Source organism: Equus przewalskii, chromosome 20 (genome assembly GCF_037783145.1).
Source record: "Equus przewalskii isolate Varuska chromosome 20, EquPr2, whole genome shotgun sequence".
Taxonomy (NCBI): Eukaryota; Metazoa; Chordata; class Mammalia; order Perissodactyla; family Equidae; genus Equus; species Equus przewalskii.
In genome coordinates this window covers 53,409,084-53,430,162 of record NC_091850.1, presented here as the reverse complement: position 1 = coordinate 53,430,162, position 21,079 = coordinate 53,409,084, and the positions used below count along the sequence as shown (strand labels likewise).

The 21,079-nt window shown below is 41.2% G+C and overlaps 1 protein-coding gene across 3 annotated transcripts in view; it reads left to right on the top strand.

The window, feature by feature from the left end:
* Positions 1–21,079, top strand: part of ADAMTS16 (ADAM metallopeptidase with thrombospondin type 1 motif 16) — a 155,060-nt gene that overhangs the window by 32,646 nt on the left and 101,335 nt on the right. For 2 of the 3 annotated variants that reach the window (XM_070587238.1, XM_008518866.2), the window contains exons 4-8: positions 6,274–6,556; positions 10,652–10,851; positions 12,277–12,360; positions 14,514–14,673; positions 16,129–16,234. In XM_070587238.1, coding sequence (XP_070443339.1) covers positions 6,274–6,556; positions 10,652–10,851; positions 12,277–12,360; positions 14,514–14,673; positions 16,129–16,234 — 833 coding nt within the window. Of the gene's footprint in view, positions 1–6,273; positions 6,561–10,651; positions 10,852–12,276; positions 12,361–14,513; positions 14,674–16,128; positions 16,235–21,079 lie in introns of all 3 variants that reach the window. The other variant, XM_070587240.1, reaches the window with a different exon arrangement.

The following is a 21,079-nucleotide window of genomic DNA, read 5'->3' as shown; positions in this document are numbered from 1 at the left end:
CACACGAAGCTATTGAGCAATTGAAAGACTAAATTTTTAACTTTATTTGATTTTAATTTATTTAAACTTGAATTTGATTACCCCTATGTAGCTATCAAGACACTGGAGGACAGAATTTTCAATTTTATTCAATTTTAATTAAAATGTAGTGGCCACCATATTGGACTGCACAAATATAGGTTTCCTCTAACAGAGACATAAATCCTTATGATGGGTTGGCCTGAAAGACGTCAGAAAATTGAAAAGCCCCAAAAAATAGAATAAAAAAAATTAACTAATGTAAAGTAAGAATGCATAATGCAATGATGTTTCCTCTCCAAGAGAAGTTAGAGCTCCCACTATAAATATCTGCCATATCCCATTATATTATTGATGTTTTTGACTTTTTTCATACTCATTGCATTTTCATGAAGTGTGCTCACTTTGGTTTAAAAACTGAATCTTGGATTTGCTAGATGTTTTCAGTTTAATAATTACATTGTTTTAGTATTTACTGAATAATCTATTCTGAATTTATTTTTTTTAACAAGCCCTTTCTGTTTTCTAGGTGGTTGTTGAATTTTTTTAAAACTCTTTGGGTTAATGCGTAGTTCATTGATTTTCTTTATTTTTTTAATAAGGAAAGCATCCAAGACTTCAAATTTCTCTAAGTGCAGCATGCGTACATCTCACCATCTTTTAAAGAGGCAGCTTTCAGTTTCTTTGATTTTCTCTATTGATTTCCCATTTTCAATTTCATTGATTTCTGCTCTAATTCTTATTATTTCTTTTCTTCTGCTTACTTTGGATTTAATTTGATCTTTTTCTAGTTTCCTAAGATGGAAACTTAGATTATTGATTTTAGATCTTTCTTCTTTTCTACTATATACATTTAATACTATGAATTTCCCTTTAAGCACTGCTTTCGTTGCATTCCACAAATTTTCACAAGTTGTGTTATCATTTTAATTTAGATCAAATTATTTTTAAGTTTCTCTTGGGATTTCTTTTTTGACCCATGTGTTATTTAGAAGTGTGTTATTTAGTCTCCACATATTTGGGGATTTTCCAATTATTTTTTTGTTGTTGATTTTTAGTTTAAGTCAATTGTGGTCTGAGAGTAGAAATTGCATGAATTCTATTTCTTTTAATTTGTTAAGTTATATTCAATTGCCCAGAAGGTGGTCTATGATGGTGAATGTTCCATGTGAGCTTAAGAAAAATAGCTCTTCTGCTGTTGTTGGATGAAGTAGTCTATAGATGTCAATTATATGCAGTTGATGGATGGTGCTGTTGAGTTCAATGATGTCCTTATTCATTTTCTGCCTGCTCATCGATTGCTGAGAGAGGAGTGTTGAAGTTTCCAATCGTGATGGTGGACTCATCTGTTCCTCCTTGTAGCTCTGTCAGTTTTTGTGTCGCATCATTTGATGCTCTGTTGTTGGGTTTTGAGGTGACCCAATAAATAGCTCTCTTTTTCCTTTCCCTTTTTTCTTTTCCATGCCTTCTGTATTCTGAATGAATTGTAAAGTATGAACAAAAAGAGTAACTCGGATGGTAGGCCTATGCATCCTTTTCTTTATTACTAATAAAATTATTTTTGAAGAAAGTGGAATGTTTGTGCAGGCAAGGGGATTTCCTGGACTCACCTTGGTTTGGGATGATGAGTGATTCCTGTGACCAGCACATCAGCCCCATTGTCCTTGAAGACAAAAGGGTTTAGGAAAGCCAGGCCCATGCCAAGTGCAGTAGGGACAGAAGTAAAAAGAATCAGATGCAAAATCCCTGGAGAAAGAGAGAGTCTTTTGGTTTGTTTAGCTTCTTAGAAGATTGTGGCTAAATTTGTATTTTCAAAGTATCACAAATAATAATGCGACAAGACTTACTGTGGTCCTGGGCACGTGGCAAGTGATGGACTGGCCTTGGGCCAGGTTCGTGTTCTATCCTGAGGTTATAAGGAAATAAAAAGCAGAGTTTGGCTTCTATAAAAGTTCTATAGGGTTGGAATTGTCTTCTGTTCCTGAGACGTCACTAAAAAGACTTGGATGAGTAAAATATTCTCAAAAAAATCATACTTTTGGAGAAAAGACAAAGGAGGAGAGTAAAAATGAAATTAGTAGTGAGTTAAAATGCCTGTTTCTCCTAGAGAGTCTGGTCATGCTTCCACTTGTTGGTTGATAGCTAGCTGTCTTGCAAAGGGCTCATGGTGCCACTGGAGACAAGCTGGGAACTAGTTCAGTGGGGATCTCTTACACTGCAGGAGCACCAGGCTCAGTGGTTGGGCGTTTATCCATTTCTTCTTCATTCCCATTTTATTTTTGATTCATGCAACTTTTATGGGCAGCTTTTATAAGTAGATATACATTAATAGAAATCTACCAACTTTAATTGTGATTAACAACAAATATAATATAGGAAACGTACTTTCAAGATTCAACATTTTCGTTAGTTACATTGCTCAGAAACAGCATTTTCTCAGCACCAGCAGGGTACACATTCTTTCCTTCCTTACAGATGCAATACGAGTGTTAGATGAGTTCTTGGTGTAAAATGATTTACAGAACTGGCCGTGAGAGATGCAGGCCCCCCGAGAGCTCCTCTGCAAAGCCTGGGGGACACTGGCCTTTTCTGAAGCCAGGTTAATGATTCACCCAGCTGACATCCCAGTGGTTACTGTGGGCAGGTGTAGACTAGACATTTTATGAGTTTCCAAATAAATATTCTTGATTCAGTCAAGAAAAACTTTGATAAGAAGAAAGCGTTAATCTTCTATGGTTTACCTAATTGTTTAAATAAGCTTTCAAACTAATAATGCAACAAGATAATGGAGGAAGTTTTTTTATACTTTTCATTATCTATTGATTATCAAGGTATATCAAAATATCAGTTATTATGTTCTATGTAGTTAATGAAATTGGGGATTATTTAAATGTAGACTGTTATAACTCAAGCTGAATTATAAATGAAGTATAAAGCGTAATGCTTGACTACCTAGTTCATGAAAATTCAGAACTCCTCCAGCTGTGACAGGTCTCTCTTGCCTGAGGATCTGGTCCTCTCGGCCTTGGCCACCCAGAATGTAGCCTGGGACCCCACGTGAAGAAGGAGATGTTTTGAGTCTGGAACAGCTGTCGTAGAACACAAGGGTTTTAGGAGAGGAAGCAGAAAGAGTGTAAAAACTAAGACGGCAGGCCAGAATAAAGGTGTGTTTGGGGTGATTGCGGTGTTGGGGTGTGCCACACTCGGGCTTCGGAGAAATCTCAAACTGCAGTGAAAAATCCCCCAGAACCCCCTGAATTATCAGAAGAGAATTGGAGACCATTGGGATGAAGTATGATATTTAACATGTTCTTTCATTAATTCAGCAACCTTTTTTCTATGTTTACTATAGGTGATGTGTTTAAAATATATTATTAAGTCTTACAAACTCAGAGAGCTATCCTTATATCCACTTCCTAGAGGACAAAACAGCACAGAGAGGCTTAGTAAATCATCCACAGTCACAAAGTGATGTTAGAATTGGATGACAGATGTTGGGGGTCTGACTCATCCATCCATTCTCTGTGATCCACTCAGGCTTGCGGAGTTACTGAATAGCGTCTGCTCCAGGGAACCTATAGGCGCTGATGGTCTTCTAAAGGGTGATTTGAAAGCAAGAAATTGTTTGCATATCAGAAAAGATTTTTTTCAAGCAAAAAGTGCGTTTTCCTTTTCTTCTTTTTTCCTTTAGTTTAATACTTAAACTAGTTACCTTCAATAGCATCGAAAACCTCTTTGGGTAGTGTTAGTACACAAGGGCAAACACATGGATAATTGCTCATACTACCCCTGGGTTAGTTTAAATGCAAAAAGGATGAAGCCCAGCTGGTTTTATGGGTAGACTTCTAGAAGGCCAAACAGATTCCAAGTCGTTCGTGTAGAGCGCTGCCTGAGAGCCGCCTCCTCCGCTGTGTCCCGGGCATAAATTCCAGGGATTCCGCCTTTCCACTGCCAGGTGGCCTGGGGGCCCCAGGAGGTCCCCCCCTCCCATGGTGCTGATGGCCTCACCGATAGTTCTCCACGTTTACCTTCCCCTTCCGCCAGCAGGAACACCGTGTCCAGTGCTTGGTCTGAATGTACGATAAGCCTGGTCTCCCCTTTCTGGAATATCTCCCACCCCCAACCCTGCTGTCCCCCAGAGTTGTCTTTGGGCCTTTCCCAAGATTTAAGACATGCTTCCCCATGCCTGTCACATGCAGATATTCAGACTTGCGCAGAACAGCTCAGCCCACCGCAGAAGATTTGATCCTCACTAAGGGCCTCCCAAATGAGAATCAGACTTGGGCTCCTAAATCGATGCATACTTAGAACAGGCACCCATGCATCGGTGTCTTCGAGTACCTAGGAAGTGTCTAACTCAGGGTTCGAAGTTGTCAAAATAACTTTGAAAAGACATCAGCTCAATTAAATACTGTAGTTCAGGATTGGAGACTTCTAAATAATATTTAGATCTGTAGGAGTAATTAACTCTATTCTAAAATTATAAAAGTATTTAAAAAACTTATAAGGATTTAAAAAATTAATCTGTAATTCTATGATCTAGCAATGCTATTGACATTTTTTTAAGTCAGGATGGACACAGATTTTAAAAATTTGAGTAACACAGAAAGATATAAATATGAGTGTGGAATTTTCTTTTTGCATCTCTCCCACTTGACTTTCTCTCCCTGACGATAATCACCATTAATACTTTCTCATCAGTCCTTCCAGGAAAATTCTTTAAGTGTAGATGCGCACTTTTAAAAATGAACACGTTTGGGATCTCACTATGTACTTTATTATACACTTTTTAAAAATTTAATGCCTTTTAGAAACCCTCTAGTATAAACCTTAAATTTACAGGTTTTTAACTTATTCTGATTTTGTTCAAATCCCTATACTATGTTTCCAAGCCAAGTGACCTTGAAAATGTTATTTAATCATCTTCCCTCTCTAATTCCTCATGCATGGGAGGAGGATAATGAACGCCACCTCACCGAGCTGCTGGGAGGGATAAACAGTTATTATACAGAAAATGCTGGGCGCAGTCTCAGGAACTCAAAAAAACGTTAATTTATGGTTATCATCAGTACATATTTATCTAACCTTTTCTAATGGTTATATATGCTCCAAATATATAAATTACTTTTAAAAAATTACCCTGAATTAATTGGTAAACTTTTAAATTGTTATTTTTTGTTTTGCCTGTACTTTTATGTTATTATAAGCAGTGCTTCAATATACATTCATACATATTTATCAGCATTGGAGAAGTGCCTACAAGAAATATTTGGTAAGAATTCCAGAAGGTTTAATTCCTAGAAAGGATTTGTCCATTCAATGTTGATAGACATGGGGGAGGGCTGTGGTGGCTGCCTCCTTGGTCTGGCCCAGTTTATACTTTCCTGGAGTCTCACAGGCCTGCTTGTTCCCTGACAATTAACAAGTTTTAAAAATATATCACTTAAAGTGTAGAAGATAGTGTCTCAATTTTGTCTCCTTTGAGATTTGTTTGTTTGTTTGTTGAGGAAGATTTGCCCTGAGCTAACATCTGCACCAACCTTCCTCTGTTTTTTTTTCTTGGTATGTGGGCTGCCAGCACAGCTTGGCTGCTAACAGAACAGTATAGGTCCACGCCCAGGAACCGAACCCCAGCTGCTGAAGCAAAGTGTACTGAACTTAACCACTAGGCGACTGGGGCTGGCCCTCCTTTGAGATATTTTTAGTGTTGTTTATGCTTTCATTGCCTGTTATGCTGTATGGACATGCTTAGTGTTTTTATAAAATCAGTTCTTTCCTATTTCCTTCATATTTTGCTTAGAAAGACCTTCCTCATTCCCTAAGAAATTCTTTTACACTTTCTTCTGGATTGATTTTGTCAAGTTACACTTTTATAGAAAGTGTCACGTCATATTCAGGTTTGAACAGAGTTTTTCAAACTACTATATTAGAATTGTAATCTAATCTCTTTATTTGGGACAGCCCCAATATTAATATCTAAGTTTGTGTATGTGTATTTTCTCCTCATTATTTGGTTTGAATTAACTGATGTTGGTATGTCCTGAGCTCTCTGTTCCTGGAGTCAAGTCATGGAACATTTGCACCGAAGTCTTTCTGAAAGCGCGCACCTGGGAAGAGCTCAGAAAAATTTCCTGTTGCTAATTCTCAGCCCAGAGTGTGAACCCTTTCAACATAGGCCCTCACAGGAGGGAACAGCATCTTTGTAAACAAGCAATGAAAAGTAATGCCGGTTTCTGTCTTTCTCTGTTTTTGCAGTCAGGCATGATAAGAACCCAAGAAGCGGATTACTTCTTAAAGCCACTTCCATCGCATGGAGCAGGGAGCCTGGCGGGCCCGACCGGGCGCAGGCCTCCGTCCCACATCCTGTACAAGAGATCCGTGGGGCCGCGGGTGCTGGCGCCGCCGCAGGTGCTGGTGGTCGAGAGGCAGCGGGAGCTGGAAAAGCGCCACATCTTCTCCCACCAAAACCACCCCCCGCACGGCAGCTTTAACCTCAGGCTCCCACAAAAGCAACATTTCTGTGGAAGACGCAAGAAATGTATGTAAGGGCGATTCCTCTTACGTATTTAACAATTTATGTAAGTCAATGCAACATTTTTAATTTTCTTCCAAGTATGTCTGCCCGTGAGATGAAATTTTTCCACTGTCACTGCTAAACTTAAGTGATGAGTCCAAAGAGAGCCGTTATCTGGAAGTTCAGCATAAGATCTCTCTCCGTGGTAGTTGGATAGATAATGCTAGGTGTTTTTTTTAAAGTGCTGTTCCCTGGGCAGATTAGATGACACACTGCTCCCAAATGTGGAACCCGTGGGCCGTCTTCAGAAGAACCCTGGCACGTCTACTCAGTAATTCTATATGTTTGAGGTTTAGGTTTATTAAAGCACACAGAGTTTTCCCGCTGAGGTAATTTATCTCTATGCATGTTTATATGCTTTACTCCACCGGATCAAAAGGACAGATCTGCGTGACACCATTTACCCACAATTTATCACCAAGCTTTTATCGAAGTCTTTCTTTTTGTTATGAACATTAGGAGGTGATGCGTTATTTACATTTTATGTATGAGCATCTCACAAATTCAGGATGAGGAGTCCAGTGTTTTCTGCAACTTTCCTCAGTTCCTTCAGTTTTCCCCTCAAGCAGCACTTCGTTAAAACTTCCCCCAGTGAGCCTCGGGGAAGCCCATCTTCTCCCAGCCCCGTCTTTCTCTGCTGTGTGATTTCCTTGGCTGCTGTACCCAGCGCCCTAAAATAGAGGTGAGCATGTTGCAGGTTCTCTGTAAATATGGTGGAATAGAGTGAATGACCCATTATCACTTGGCACCTACAACAAAAGAATAAGTACCATTTAAAGTGTCAGCACCTGTGTGTGCTCTGAACTTATATCGTCCTAGAAATAAAAGTCTTATGCTACATTCAAATGGACTTGAAAAACTCAAACCCAAATTGGCTACTTCAATGGGCTGGGTCTCATGAGAGGCAGCAGGAAGAACGAAAGTGAGAACAGAGAGAGGTGGCCAGGAGTCTGCCAAAGTCAGGAAGGACAGGCTGAATGGGAATTAGAACGGGGCACACTTAGCAACAGCTGCTTGGGGCTCCATTGTCTGAGAGAGGCAGAGGAAAAGGGGGCAGGGGACAGGGGCAGGCAGAGTTGGGACCAAGATCGGGGGCTAAGGCATTGATCGACAAAGTCAGAAGCAGGATTCATGTTGGCAGGGCTCATGGTGTGGGTGTGGTCAGTGCAGGACAAATTCCATGTAGCAGGGATGAAAAGTTGACTGAGCCCCTGGATCTGGGCAGGAAAGGTGGGTAGAGCCATCTTCACCTCTTTGACAGGCCACGCCAGGGTCTGAGGCAAATGTAGAAATGGGCCCGGAGAAAATCCAGCAATGCTGACCATTCTGAAACGAATGAGCCCCTTTCACTCTTATCTGTAGGTGATAGGAGCCATTCAGGCAGTAACAGCAAAGGCACAGCTGTGCATGCAGGGCAGTAAATTATTCTGTTTGGTGTGGCTGTGTGTGCACGTGTTCGTGTGTGTAGGCATGTGTGCGTGTGTGTCTGTGGGCTCGTGTGTGGGGCTATGTTGCCTTGAGAGGCATTTCGGAATCCCAACAGCAGAAGTCACTTGGTGGAAGGCAGCTATTTGAAAAAGAGGGATAAACTGTATAATAAGTTTTGTATTTGGAAAATGGAAAAAAATAGCCATTGTTTTCATAGTAAAACTAGAAAAGGAAAACGCAACAGAAAGTCTCTTGCCAGTGGAAGATATTAGTGATCAATACAGTGCTGTTTGTTTTGCCACATAGTTCTGTCCCCTCCTGGCTGGGCACGGGGCAGTTTTGTCCTCCTGGGCGCCTGAGCGGGAGAGGCCCTGTGACTGGCAGAACTGATGCACATGGATTCCAGACTGAGGCATTTAGTTCTCAGGACCTCTGTTATCTGTACATGGATATTTCCGTTTTGTCCATGAAGCACTGGACGTCCCTGGAGGAATCCTGGTCTTCTGGCTCAGTGGGCTTCACACTTATGAGAATGCTTCCTTGTTAGGTCACTGGTTCAGAAAAAGAGAGATTTTTTGGTGCGTTTAGACATCTGTTTGCGTCTAAACACAAATCTATCTGTGGAAATAGGTGTGCACATCTATTTGTGGAAAAAGGCAAACAAAGGCGGATTGACTTGCTTAAAATCAATGGTGATGCTGAACCTCAGGCCCCTGAGTCAGTCTGCTGCTGACTGAAGGCGGGGCTGAAACTTTTTTAGCTGGGACTCACCGGTCTTGGGGAGAATGCTGCAAGTACCATATTTAGCAAAGATATTTGCTCTGAGGGGCTTGTCAGAGCCCTGGCCAGTAAGGTCACCACCCTGGTGCTTCTGCCCCTATACCCCGTACTGCAGAACACGTGAAGCTGTTGTGTCCACTTTCATCCTGCATACATGCTGTGTCCACTTTCATCCTGCATACATTTTCCCATCAGTGGAAATTAAGACCAAGGGCCTTGGGACCACGCTGCCAGATCTGAAACCTGTTACCAATCTTTTCTGGGAAGGGAACCTGAGCAAGTTATATTTGTTCCCTGTACCTTAGTGGCCTCATCACTACCTGGCGCTGATGTGGAGACTGAATGAGTTACACATAGACAACCCTTATAGGGGAGTTCACATCTATGTAAATTGCATCAGTTGTTAATGGCGCATGATGAGTGCTTACCGAATGTTAGCAGCTGTCATTATTATCCTCCAAAAGGTTCAGTTAGGTTTGGAAGTATTTTAGAAAACAGAGATATAATGCGTTGGATGAGGGTACCATCAAACAAAGTAGCATCTTCTAGCAGTGTGCTCCATGAATAGAGTTGGCATTATTTTTGGATGCTAAATATGTGGGTATTTTGAAGCCTACTTTCACATGAAACAATTCTAACCACACTTTCTGAGGCATACACTAAACCTAATCATTATTAACATAGTGTTACCTTTCTGATTATAAATGCAAAGCCATTTTTAAGTGGATTACTCCAGGAGGATGAAGTATGTTTTGTCTTCTAATGAAGTTAGGTAGATATTTATGGTGCTTTCTGGGAAATTCAGCTCTGCAGTGAAGTGGATCTGTCTTAAACAGTTTATAAGCCATTTGAAACAAAGAGAGACAAACCAGTTATGTGTCCAGACATGGGAATCGGCTGTAAAAACTGTCAAGTATTTAAAATCTTCATTAACCCAAGACAACACTCTTTTTTTGTAACTGTTAGTTCCATTGCTTTGTATATAAGTCTCTGTGGAGCCGTGTTCAGCAAATCCCTGTGCTTCATTTTTTTTTTTTTTTTTTTTATAAAGATTTTATTTTTTCCTTTTTCTCCCCAAAGCTCCCCGGTACATAGTTGTGTATTCTTTGTTGTGGGTCCTTCTAGTTGTGGCATGTGGGACGCTGCCTCAGCGTGGTTTGATGAGCAGTGTCATGTCCGCGCCCAGGATTCGAACCAACGAAACACTGGGCTGCCTGCAGCAGAGCGCATGAACTTAACCGCTCAGCCACGGGGCCAGCCCCCCTGTGCTTCTTATAGTCTGCACGTTGTGCTTCCAGACCTAGCACTTCAGAGCCAGGGACCTCTATCTTGTTTTAAATCAGGACAAAATTATACAAAGGTAGGGGCCAGCCTGGTGGTGTAGTGGTTAAGTTGACGTGCCCTGCTTTGACAGCCCAGGATTTGTGGGTTTGGATCCCAGGCACAGACCTACACACCGCTCATCAAGCCATGCTGTGGCAGCATCCTACATACGAAAAAGAGGAAGATGGGCACCGACGTTAATTCAGGGACAATCTTCCTCAAGCAAAAATAGGAAGATTGGCAACAGATGTTAGCTCAGGAACAGTCTTCCTCACCAAAAAGTAAAAATTATACAAAAGTAAATAGAGCAATGATTTCCATGACATCTAGACTGTACGAATTTTATTTAAATTCAATATTCCACTTTAACACAAGTTTTGCTTCACAGAATTTTAAGGGTTATATGGTTCTTATCATGAACATTCATTTTTAAAATCCAATTTCTATATAATAAGTTCCACTGGTTTTGTGTTCTGAGTTTTGTCTGATGGCTTTTGCTTTCATTTGCTCTCCGAATGCCCCTTGTAGACATGCCGAAGCCTCCCAAGGAAGACCTTTTCATCTTGCCTGACGAGTATAACTCTTGCTTACGGCACAAGCGCTCTCTTCTAAAGCCCCATAGGAATGAAGAACTCAACGTGGAGACGCTGGTGGTGGTCGACCAAAAGATGATGCAAAACCACGGCCATGAAAACATCACCACCTACGTTCTGACGATACTCAACATGGTAGGAACGTCCTTCTTGTTGAGGCCACGTGTTTGGTTACACCTGATGGTGTATGTGTGTATTTTCTGGCCTACTTTTTACTTGTGGATTTATGTCTTGTACATAAGGAATATTTTGTCTGTGATAGCTCCTTCACTTTTACTATGCTCCAATGAAAAGAGCCATTTTCAGAACTTCAGAGAACAAAAAAAGGAGAGACAACAATTTGACCCTCTCTGTGAGCTGGTAATGTGTTTTGAGAGTACTGATGTCTTCATTTACCAGAAATCTGTAAGAGAATGCTGAGACACTGGGGTGCAGTAAATGCTTATCAGCATTATGTGAGTGATTTTAGATGGCTATGTAGAAATACTCATCTTTTTAGGGATATTAATGTTCAAATATTGAAGACACATTATTTTATCTACTAAAACAGAAAATACAACCTTTAGAATATCACCTCAGATAAAATGTGTCTTTGTTTCTGATTGGCACTGTAGTAATTATGGAAGAATGATATGAACTAAGAATGGTACACCAAGCCCTATTTCACCTAAGGGAAATCTAGATCATGGAAGACAAAATCGTGGCTCACTGAAGATTACAAAAAGTAGTTGTGATGACAGTATTTTAAAAATATGTTTTATGTTCTACCTCAGTAAACAGAATACCCCTAAATATGTTTTATTTTCCTATGATGCCCCATGGTTATTATTGCTAGCATCATTTTTGGTAGACTGAACCACATGGTTTATGATCTCCTAGGGAACTGAGTGAGACAATGACGGAGACCCCCTACCCTGCACGTGCAGGGAGGCGAGGACAAACAGGGCGCAGGACTCTCTGATTTGTGGAAGTGTTGCCTCTGTTCTGTAGAGCTTTTCCAGTATTCTGCATCTCAGTGCCAAATCCGTACCCTCTTGCATCCCCCACTGCTTAACTCTCCTTGCTCTTCACCCAAAATGGCCTCGAGTCATTCATTTCCGCATCTACGATCGTCATCATGAGATTTGCCTCTTTCTTTGATCACCTTCTTTCCACATTTTTCCTTCTTGTGTCCTCTTGGTCTTTCCCTGAGAATTTTCTTATGCTTCTGGAATCCTTGCCAGGGGAGCTTGGGGGGGTACTCACCTATGTAGTCATCACTAAGAGTAAACAAATCCTTCTTCTGTTCTAGTGAGGACACTCATCAACTCGAGGCCTTGTAATCCTTTCATTGGTGTTTGATGAGAGGCGGAACTTACCTCCCCAAACTGTAGTTTATACTCTCAGGCACCAACCGTAAGGATTCAACAATGAGTCGTTAGATATTTCTACGCCTGCCTGTCTGGCAGTGTCACTAAAGAACACGAGGACTGGTCTTCAGCTGCAGAGTCTAGGCTGACTAAGGGTTGGGAGTGAACAGTACCACGTATGGGGACTGACATGACTGCCTGTCTTCTTCAGGTGTCTGCTCTATTCAAAGACGGAACAATAGGAGGAAACATCAACATTGCAATTGTGGGTCTGATTCTTCTGGAAGAAGAACAGGTATTCTATATTTGAAACCAGCAGCCTTTTTTTTCCCCAGAAAAATAAATGCAAATTAATGCTTTGCTTCCCTTAATATAATTGTCCAGTGGATTCTTCTCTTTCCCGTGGGGACAAAAAGGCTTTAATATTTCGTGTCTAATGCGATGAGTGGCTTGTTGATTCCTTTAATGATTATTTGATTTTTGTGTATTTTTGTGCAGGGTTAGTTAGGAATCCTCTTTTAATTGGCTTATGAGAAAATGGAATGGAAGAGCTGATTAAATATATAGGTGGGAAACATACTGGAATGCAGAGTGCAAAATGTGTCCCCAGCTACGCCTCTGAGCTTTTAGGATGCCGAGTGGAATTGAACCATTTTTGTCTTTTGCTAGAAGACTAAAAATGTCCGGTAGCCTAGAAGTTAAATCGTACTGTGAGACATTGCCCTGCTCTACTCTCTTACCTCCCGACTCCCAAGATTGATCGCACTGAAGCTCACCACCTTCACTCTTAGGATTTTATTTTCATAGAGATTCTAGAACATGGAGTATGTGTCTCTCACTGTGTACAAAAGGCCAAATTATGCTGGGTCTTGATAGCAGTGGGTCAAAGAATCTCCTTTGCCTCCATTCCAGAGCCGCTGTGTAAATGCATAGATGTACAGTTCAGTTCACAAGGTGGATATATGTGAACATTTAGTGGCACAAGTAATGAGGGGCATCTTCGCCATGAAAGCCTCTCCCTCCTATTTTGCCCCTAGCTGATCACTGATTCAGTGTGGGACAGGGAGCCTGGACCCACGTCGGCACTCTGCATCCACTCCACCTTGCTGATGTCTTGGCGGAGTCTCCTGTTAGCCGTGGTTTTCTTGATTGTAAAACAAATCATTTTTTAGGTGAAATCTAAGATCATTCATAAGATCTAAGATGCCTTCAGACTTTAATGTTCTGGGGTGCTGCTCTTTTTCTGGCAGGGTGATGTGTGCATGGACACGGCTACTTCTAGCCTCAATAGTCAGGAAGATGCAACTTCATTGTCTTTTGTGTGATGTGTGTCTGGGGATGGGATGCTGCACTAGCCGGGCTCCTCAAGTGACAGGTTAATTATTCCTTGTATTAAATCATTTTCACCTTGGAATTCATCCAAGCTGCAAAGGATCAGCAGGGTTCTCGTTTGATCATCCACCTGGGTAACTTTAATCAATGCAGTTTTCCTGGAAATCGCCGGCTGAGGAATGTAAGGCATGTCCCAGCGTTGATGTATAGCATTCAGCTTAGATGTGTTTGACTCTCTGGAAAGACAAAATAAACACTTAAGAAATCGTGTTCAGTGACTGAGAGACAAAAGTTTCAACACAACACTCTAGGCATGAAAGCTTTAAACACGTTGTCCTGAAATCAAGGTTTTCACTCTGGTTTTAATATAGCATCCCCATAAACAAGGTTCAGGTAACTCATTGCAGCCTTCTCTGGTGGATGTGCCTGCCACTCCCAAATTCCTCATTTCTCTGTTATTTCACAGTCGCTCTATTAGAACTTGGATTATATCGATAAGGTTGAATGTCTTCTATATATTTTCCTTCTATTTCCAGTCTATTTTCTAGAAATAAAGCTTTGCCAGTTGACATGCTTCTTCTCATAAGCATGTTGCCTCTGGGAAAGTGACTTAATTTAACACTGTAATAATAAATTTTAAAAGAGTTATAAACTGGAAATCCTACCTGCCCAACTTGGTTATGAAAGAAACAACACTGTCTACGTGTGTTCTTATATATGTGTAAAGTTACATATAAATGATTCTATTGCCTTCTCTACTTTTGCAAAATGTTTTACAAAGATTTTGAGTGCAAAAAACACACACACAGAAGTAGTCTTTTTTGGGTCAGTGAAAATGCATTCAGCGTCAGCTAAATACATCCCAACTATTTTTGTACAGAACTAGAGAAATGCACATTAAGTGTCTACACTGAATCTGTAGAGCTTTTATATAATGCACAATCCCTTGAATTTTAATACATAAAATGGATATAATAGCTCATATGCCATTCAGATCCATCTATGTATTTGAAATCCCAGTTAATGATAGTTTGCTCTGATGACAATGCCAGTAACAATTGCATTATAACATGTTTTCTTTTTGTTATCATGGGGGTCTTGGTCTCCTTTGCATAGCCAGGGCTTGTGATAAGCCATCATGCGGACCACACCTTAAGTAGCTTCTGCCAGTGGCAGTCTGGATTGATGGGGAAAGATGGAACTCGCCATGACCACGCCATCTTACTGACCGGTCTGGACATATGTTCCTGGAAGAATGAGCCCTGTGATACTTTGGGTAAGATCCTCCAGTAGAGTTTTTAGGAACACATATGCGCTAGGCACTTTCAGTGGCCTAGGATATTGAATATTTTTGCCTTCCTTCCAAATCCATAAGTGGTAGGTGCTGCTGAGTACAATTGTAAAGAATAGACTCACTTCCCTTTTTAAACTTTGGTCAAACATAAAAGTATGCATTCATTCCTCAAAAGTGATTATTTCACAAGGAAAAGTCCCTCACCATTTCAAGAGTTTCTGTCTCTTCTAACTTAAGAAATGATTTCCTTCATTTCTTCTTTCATTTGAGAGAATGGGTCAAGTGTCTCATTATGTGGTAGGAATGATACATTTATGAATATTTGTAGAGAGAGTACAGCAATATTATATCTCCATTTTCCCATTTCTCTATAAATGTCTCAAGCATAGCAATTATTTTACATGTTTATGGGGCTGGGGATATCTTAGATATTTTTCCAAAAAATCAATGTAAGGCACAATGTGCTTGACCAGGGCTCTCCTGGACATTTTTTCTAACTCTCCATTTCTTGCCAGAATCTTAGGGAAGAAGGATCTTTATTATAAAAACATTCCCATAGGACTCAGTTTAGTAGAGGTTAGTCCTGACTGCTGGTTCCTAGGAAGCCTTGTTTCCGAGGTTGGCTCTTGGCTGGCCTCCGAGACCTGAGGTTCCAGGAACATTCCCACCAGCCTACCTGATGCGCCTCAACTGTCTGTGCAAATCCCGTCGTTTATGTGGAACACCTGCTTTCCTTCTGGGAGTCTGGGATTTGGGTACATGCCAGGTAGAGGGTGCCTATGTGATCAGGCACTAGTAAAAGCCCTGGACTCTGAGTCTCTGATGGATGTTCCTGGTAGACGACAGTTGACACTTGCTGGGGGAATTAAGCACGTCCTGTGGAGCTCCACTGGGAGAGGTCGCTTAGAAGCTCCTGCCCGGCTCTTTCCAGACTTCTCCCCATGCACTTGTTCCTTTTTCTACCTTTGTTCAATATCTTTTTGTATCCCTGTTAAGTGAGTATAACAAATGCTGAGTCTGTGGATCCTCCTGGTGAAGCCTCAGACCGGGGTGGCCTTGGGGACCTCCTGACACACCCATTATCTACAACGCTTTTTCACTTGGGCTTTTGAGAACACAGATGTTCATAGAAAAGGGCAGAAATTCTCCTCCATCTTCAGTGAATCCCTTCTCCTACTTTGCGCCAAGTATAACCTGTAATATGAGCATTTCATAGAGCCAAGAATGGTTTTCCACGCAGAGAGAATAAATCTCCTTCCCCACATTATTGAGAGTGCTTTATGCGACTGTCCAAGGGTTTCCTATTTCCTATTTCACCGAATGAAGATGAGAACCAATTTCCCTAAAGGACAGAGGGTAAATATACAGCTAGAATACATCCCCTTTCTTTATTTTACAATGACACTGCCATATATCTTTGATCTTTATGCCCTGTAGGATTTGCGCCCATAAGTGGGATGTGTAGTAAATATCGCAGCTGTACAATTAATGAAGATACGGGTCTTGGACTGGCTTTCACCATCGCCCACGAGTCTGGACACAAGTAAGTTCATCTCCATGGGAGAATGGAAGCCAGGCTCCTTTCCTTACTGGATTATTGCCATAGAAATACTGATTCATTATGTCAAGCCTGTAAGGGGAATTCACGTACATATATCCAGTGAGAATGTGATTGACAGGTGGGAAATGCTATCACGTAGGTACTTCTTTGTTTTTATTTTAGTGCCACACCATGCACGTTCTAAAACCATCGCAATGCACGTGTTTACAGTTTTCTCCCTCTGTTCTTCCCTCATGTTCCTGCTCACACGTGTGTGTAGGATTGCAGACAGTTGTATCAATTTCTGCTCCTTTGTCCTGTGTTTTGAACTTGGTCCTGTGGGCTAATCTCATTCCATGATTAGCTCCTATTGGGGGTCTCCAAATGGGTGAGGACAGTAACAAGCCCTCCAACTGTTAACATGTTACTCTTGAGGTTGTGTTCTTATATGGCTTGTATAATTTGTAGACATGTTTTTTGATTTTTGTGCCAGAGCTTGGGGAGTGCAGGTATGACAAAAGGTCAGATCTGGTAGGAGCTGACTTGCTTCCTACTTTCCCATATGCCCAGCATTGTTGGTTTTGAAATGAGACAGCATCAGGGTGAGTGGAGGGCCTGGGGCCTTGGCACAGATGTACGCTGGTGCTGGACAAGAAGCTCTCAGCATTAATTTTTTTTTCTTAATGGGGCCCACTTACAGACATTCTGCAATTGCCCTGGTTAATGTGAGGGCCAGTGGTAATACAAGTGTTTTCTTGCTATACTGCATCTGTAGTTGAAATTTCTTCTAGAAAATACACAACCAGGAATTGTAATCTTTTTATTTTTTACTTTACTCTGATTTTACTTGCAAATCACAAAACTTGTGAAAGGCAGTGCTTGTGATTCGGTTTTTGCAAAGCCAACCTCTCCATCCCCTGTTAGAAAATGGACAGAGCTCCCTCATGTCACCCTGCCCTGTTCAAAGCATCTATATGTATGTGTTTGTGTGTGCTTGTCTGTGTGTGTATACGTGCGTGTGCCTGCCTATAATGGAATCCCGTGGAGGCCCTGGGAACTTTGGCTGTGTGTGAACTGATGACCTGACAATGAAGGTTTATATCCTATTACTGATCCCTTTATCATTATAGGTAATGATTGACTTTTTCAGTGCCTTGAAAATTGCACCTACACTTCATAAAGCTTTCAGTTAAATCATAATTGTATTTTTAATAGACTGCTAGAGTTAAAACTTCAAAAACTCTCATTATTTTAACGACACGGGGCTCTTGCTGTTCTCTGAACCATACCTGAATTTAATTAAACAATCAAGGTAAGAAATATGTAAGTCACCGCGGGCTGAACAAATCAGCACTAGATTAGCAGTTGAGATAGGGCCTTGGCAGTGCTGGCAGTTGCAGGTGGTGAATTTAAAGTTAAACTTGGTACATCCAAACTGGGCTCTCAGTCTTCAATGTCAACAAGTTTCAGCATTTGCTTTTGTTTTCTCTTAGAAGTCAATTATTAATATTTCCTTTCTTCACTAAGGCTGGGTCTACATGGAAAAAGAGCTTCTTGCAGAAAAGAGAAAAGTGTTTTTTCTTGCAAGTGGGAATATAGTTGGAGGAAGGAAAGGAACTCTAGGTTTGGAGGAAGGGGACCCACTCCTAATAGAATTAACCTCTAGAAAATTATCAGCTCCTCCTCGAGCACCTGATGTTCAGAGGACATTGTGTAAGAGACGAAGGGGCCGGGAGCTCTGAAGAGTCGATGATGCCAATGAAGTAGCTTCTGATCATATTGAAATAGGAAATATATATGGGAGATGTGCAAATGAATCGCATGTGCTAAAGGCCAAAATGACTGGTAATAGTAATAATAATAATGACAATAATAATTGTAATACTTAGTCTTTGTGGAGCACTTTTGCTAAAATGTGCAGAGCAATTTCACACGTAGCTCAGACCATAAGAACTACGCAAGACAGTCTCCATCTTGCCTTTACTAGCTTAGCAGGCGGACTGCTGAATATTCAGCAAACATGAGTGAATAGAAGGGTGGATGAGTCAGAGAGAGAGGAAATGAATGAATGAAGAGTATTTCCAACGAGTCATTAGCTGTAGCAACTGCATCAACTGAGAGAGGCTGTGGCATAGCAGACTCAGTAATCAAACTCCATGAATTTTAGTTGAATTGAATTGGGGACAAACACATTTATTCAGTTCATTTGTTTAATAGCTATTATTCTTGAAGAAGGTTGATGTAAGGATCAAACATCGTAACATAAACAGCATGCCTTTACCTTATCCTTGGCAATGAGTGCCAAACAGAGAAGTTTTTAAGTTCTATTCCTTAAGAATTGAAAAGTAATTTTACATCTATTGCATCGATATAAAATATCCTGTTTCACAGGTCCACTTCATTTTTTCAGCTTTGTTTACACTCAGAGGGCATTATTTAGGGTGGAGGAGTGCTTCTCCATGCCTTTCAGTCATCCGTTTTCTAATCCTTAAATCAAAGAAAGATTTCAGGTAACCGCCAGCCAATTTCTTTTACTTAGTTCACTTGTTTTCATCTTAAGATATCTTGTGGTTTATAAGGGGGAATCTAACCTACAAATAGAAATTTCTAAGAACCAGCACTGAGATTTGTGTTGGAAAAGGGTCAAAGAGAGGCTGGAAACAGAAGCGAGGATGTGTTCTCCTGTGGAACGTAGGACTGAGTCAGGACTGCTCTTCAGCTGGCGGTGCAGGGAGAGTGTCTTGGTTACATTAAATCACCTGACACAGGACATGTGGTTTGCTAGATGCAGGTGTTGAAGAATTAGCACAGACACATTGAGGGCTGAACGACACGTTTTGGAAAATGTGTCAGCTAGACGTGGATCCGTTTAAAAAGTTTCCGCTTGCTAAGGGAAGTCATGCCATTTGTTGGGTAGGGCCCTGGGATACTGATTTCAGGTACATTGAGGTTCTCCCACGGCCTAACAGTGAGCAGGGCACATCGTGTGCTCTCCTTGCACCCAGGTCTCCGTCTGCAGAACCAATAGAGCCTCTGAGCCTCTTAGCAGTTGTGTGCAGACACAATTTAAGTGGCATTATTTGAGCTGAGCATTCCTAGGACGTAAAATAGGCCTAGAAACTTAATTTGTAGTATCATTGCAGGTTATTAATACAATTTTAAAACTTATTTACTGTGCTCAGAAGTATTCATGATCTATCATTCCATCTCCTGTCTTTTCCAGCATTTGTGGACCCATTCACTGGGCATAATTTGCATTCTGCCAGCAAGGCGTTGTGTAGGATTCTATGAAAAGACTGGTGACCTATGCTTTCCAAAAGTCTAACAGCAAGATAAAATAGACACAGCACACAAGGGATCAAGCAGTGAGGGCTTGCAGGCATTGCAGGAGACACAGTCAGGGAGGATGACAGAGGTCTTCCTGAAAGAAGCAGAATTGGCTTTCTATCACCACTTATCTCAAGCTCACTTGGCTGGTGATGTTAGATGCTCTTTCAAGCATTTAATGGGGATGTCGACAGCTGCCCAGTTTGTGGCTGTGCTCTGTCGTCAACCTGGCTTCCTCCAGCTGGGTCAGGGAGGCACTGGGTGATCCGAAGGATGTATAGAACATCAGGCCCTTAAAGCTCCTCTGGTCTGGTGACTGATTGTCAGACTGCCTTCTAGGGAGCCCCAGCAGATTGGAGGGGCATTTCTTACCAATTTTATTTATTGTCATTCCTCTTAAGATTGTTTGTTCTGTGTCTAAAAGGTCTTTGGAACTCATTAATCTTGGGAAAACCCACACGTACACATGTGCACACACACATGTACGCACACCATATGTATACGAATGACATCTAGGTGTTAAGTGATTTGACCAAGAGCGCAGTTGAATCAGGGAAAGAGAAGTTTTGAATTTTCCTTTGTGACATGCGTTGTGTCGGGTATTCTGTAGAGTTTATGAAGGAGGTTTTATATCCCATTTTATAGGTGAGGAAAGTGAGGCTCAGAGACTTTAAGTAACTTGCCCAAAATCACACTGCTTGTGAAGGACCGAGGCAAGACCCTGACGGAGGTCCCCCACCTCCACAGCCCGGTCTCCGGTTGTCTGACCTGCCCCTCTCCCCGGAGTCCCACCTGAGTGCTGTCTCTGCATCAGCCTCCTGCCTCTCAGGGATGATGGGTGTGCTTGCTAAGCCTGCATCAGGGCTCTGGACAGCCAGGTCCTATGTGTGGTCACGTTATCAGGCCAAGGGTGTGATTTACCATGCAGGTGACACTGGCCCACGGTTTCTTTGAAGGGTTTCTCGTGTCCTTAACTGTCTGAGCAGCCTGAAATAATTGATGCGACCTCTAAAAATGCTTGGCTGTTCATCATTCTAGGTATATCATTAGTAGTGAAGAAAAACTTGCTGATGTAATCGAATCATTCAAGAAAATACTGTAGAAGATGTTAAAAGCATCTGACACCGAATCTAATTCTCAAGTCTAATTTAATCTGAAACTATGTTTACATTTGGGTGTTTGATTTGGTGTTATAGATGGAAGGTTGTTTTTTAATTCATTCAAAAAATACTGGTGGAGAATGTGTTATGGGCTAGCAAGTCCACTAGCGCTGGGGCTGTGAACATGGATAAGAAGAATCTCTGTCCTTTAGAAACTTATGAGATAGCTAAGAAGAAAAATATATTTATTGTTTTAACGTGTGAGGTGATAACCACTTTGAATAAAGTACTATGCTTTATGGAAGCAAAAAAAATGTTGTCTGGTATCTATAACTTGAATATTAATTATATTTCTTGGTTGCCAAATGCCAATCTTATCATCAAAATGTGTTCTATTCATTCCTCCATGACCATATTAATG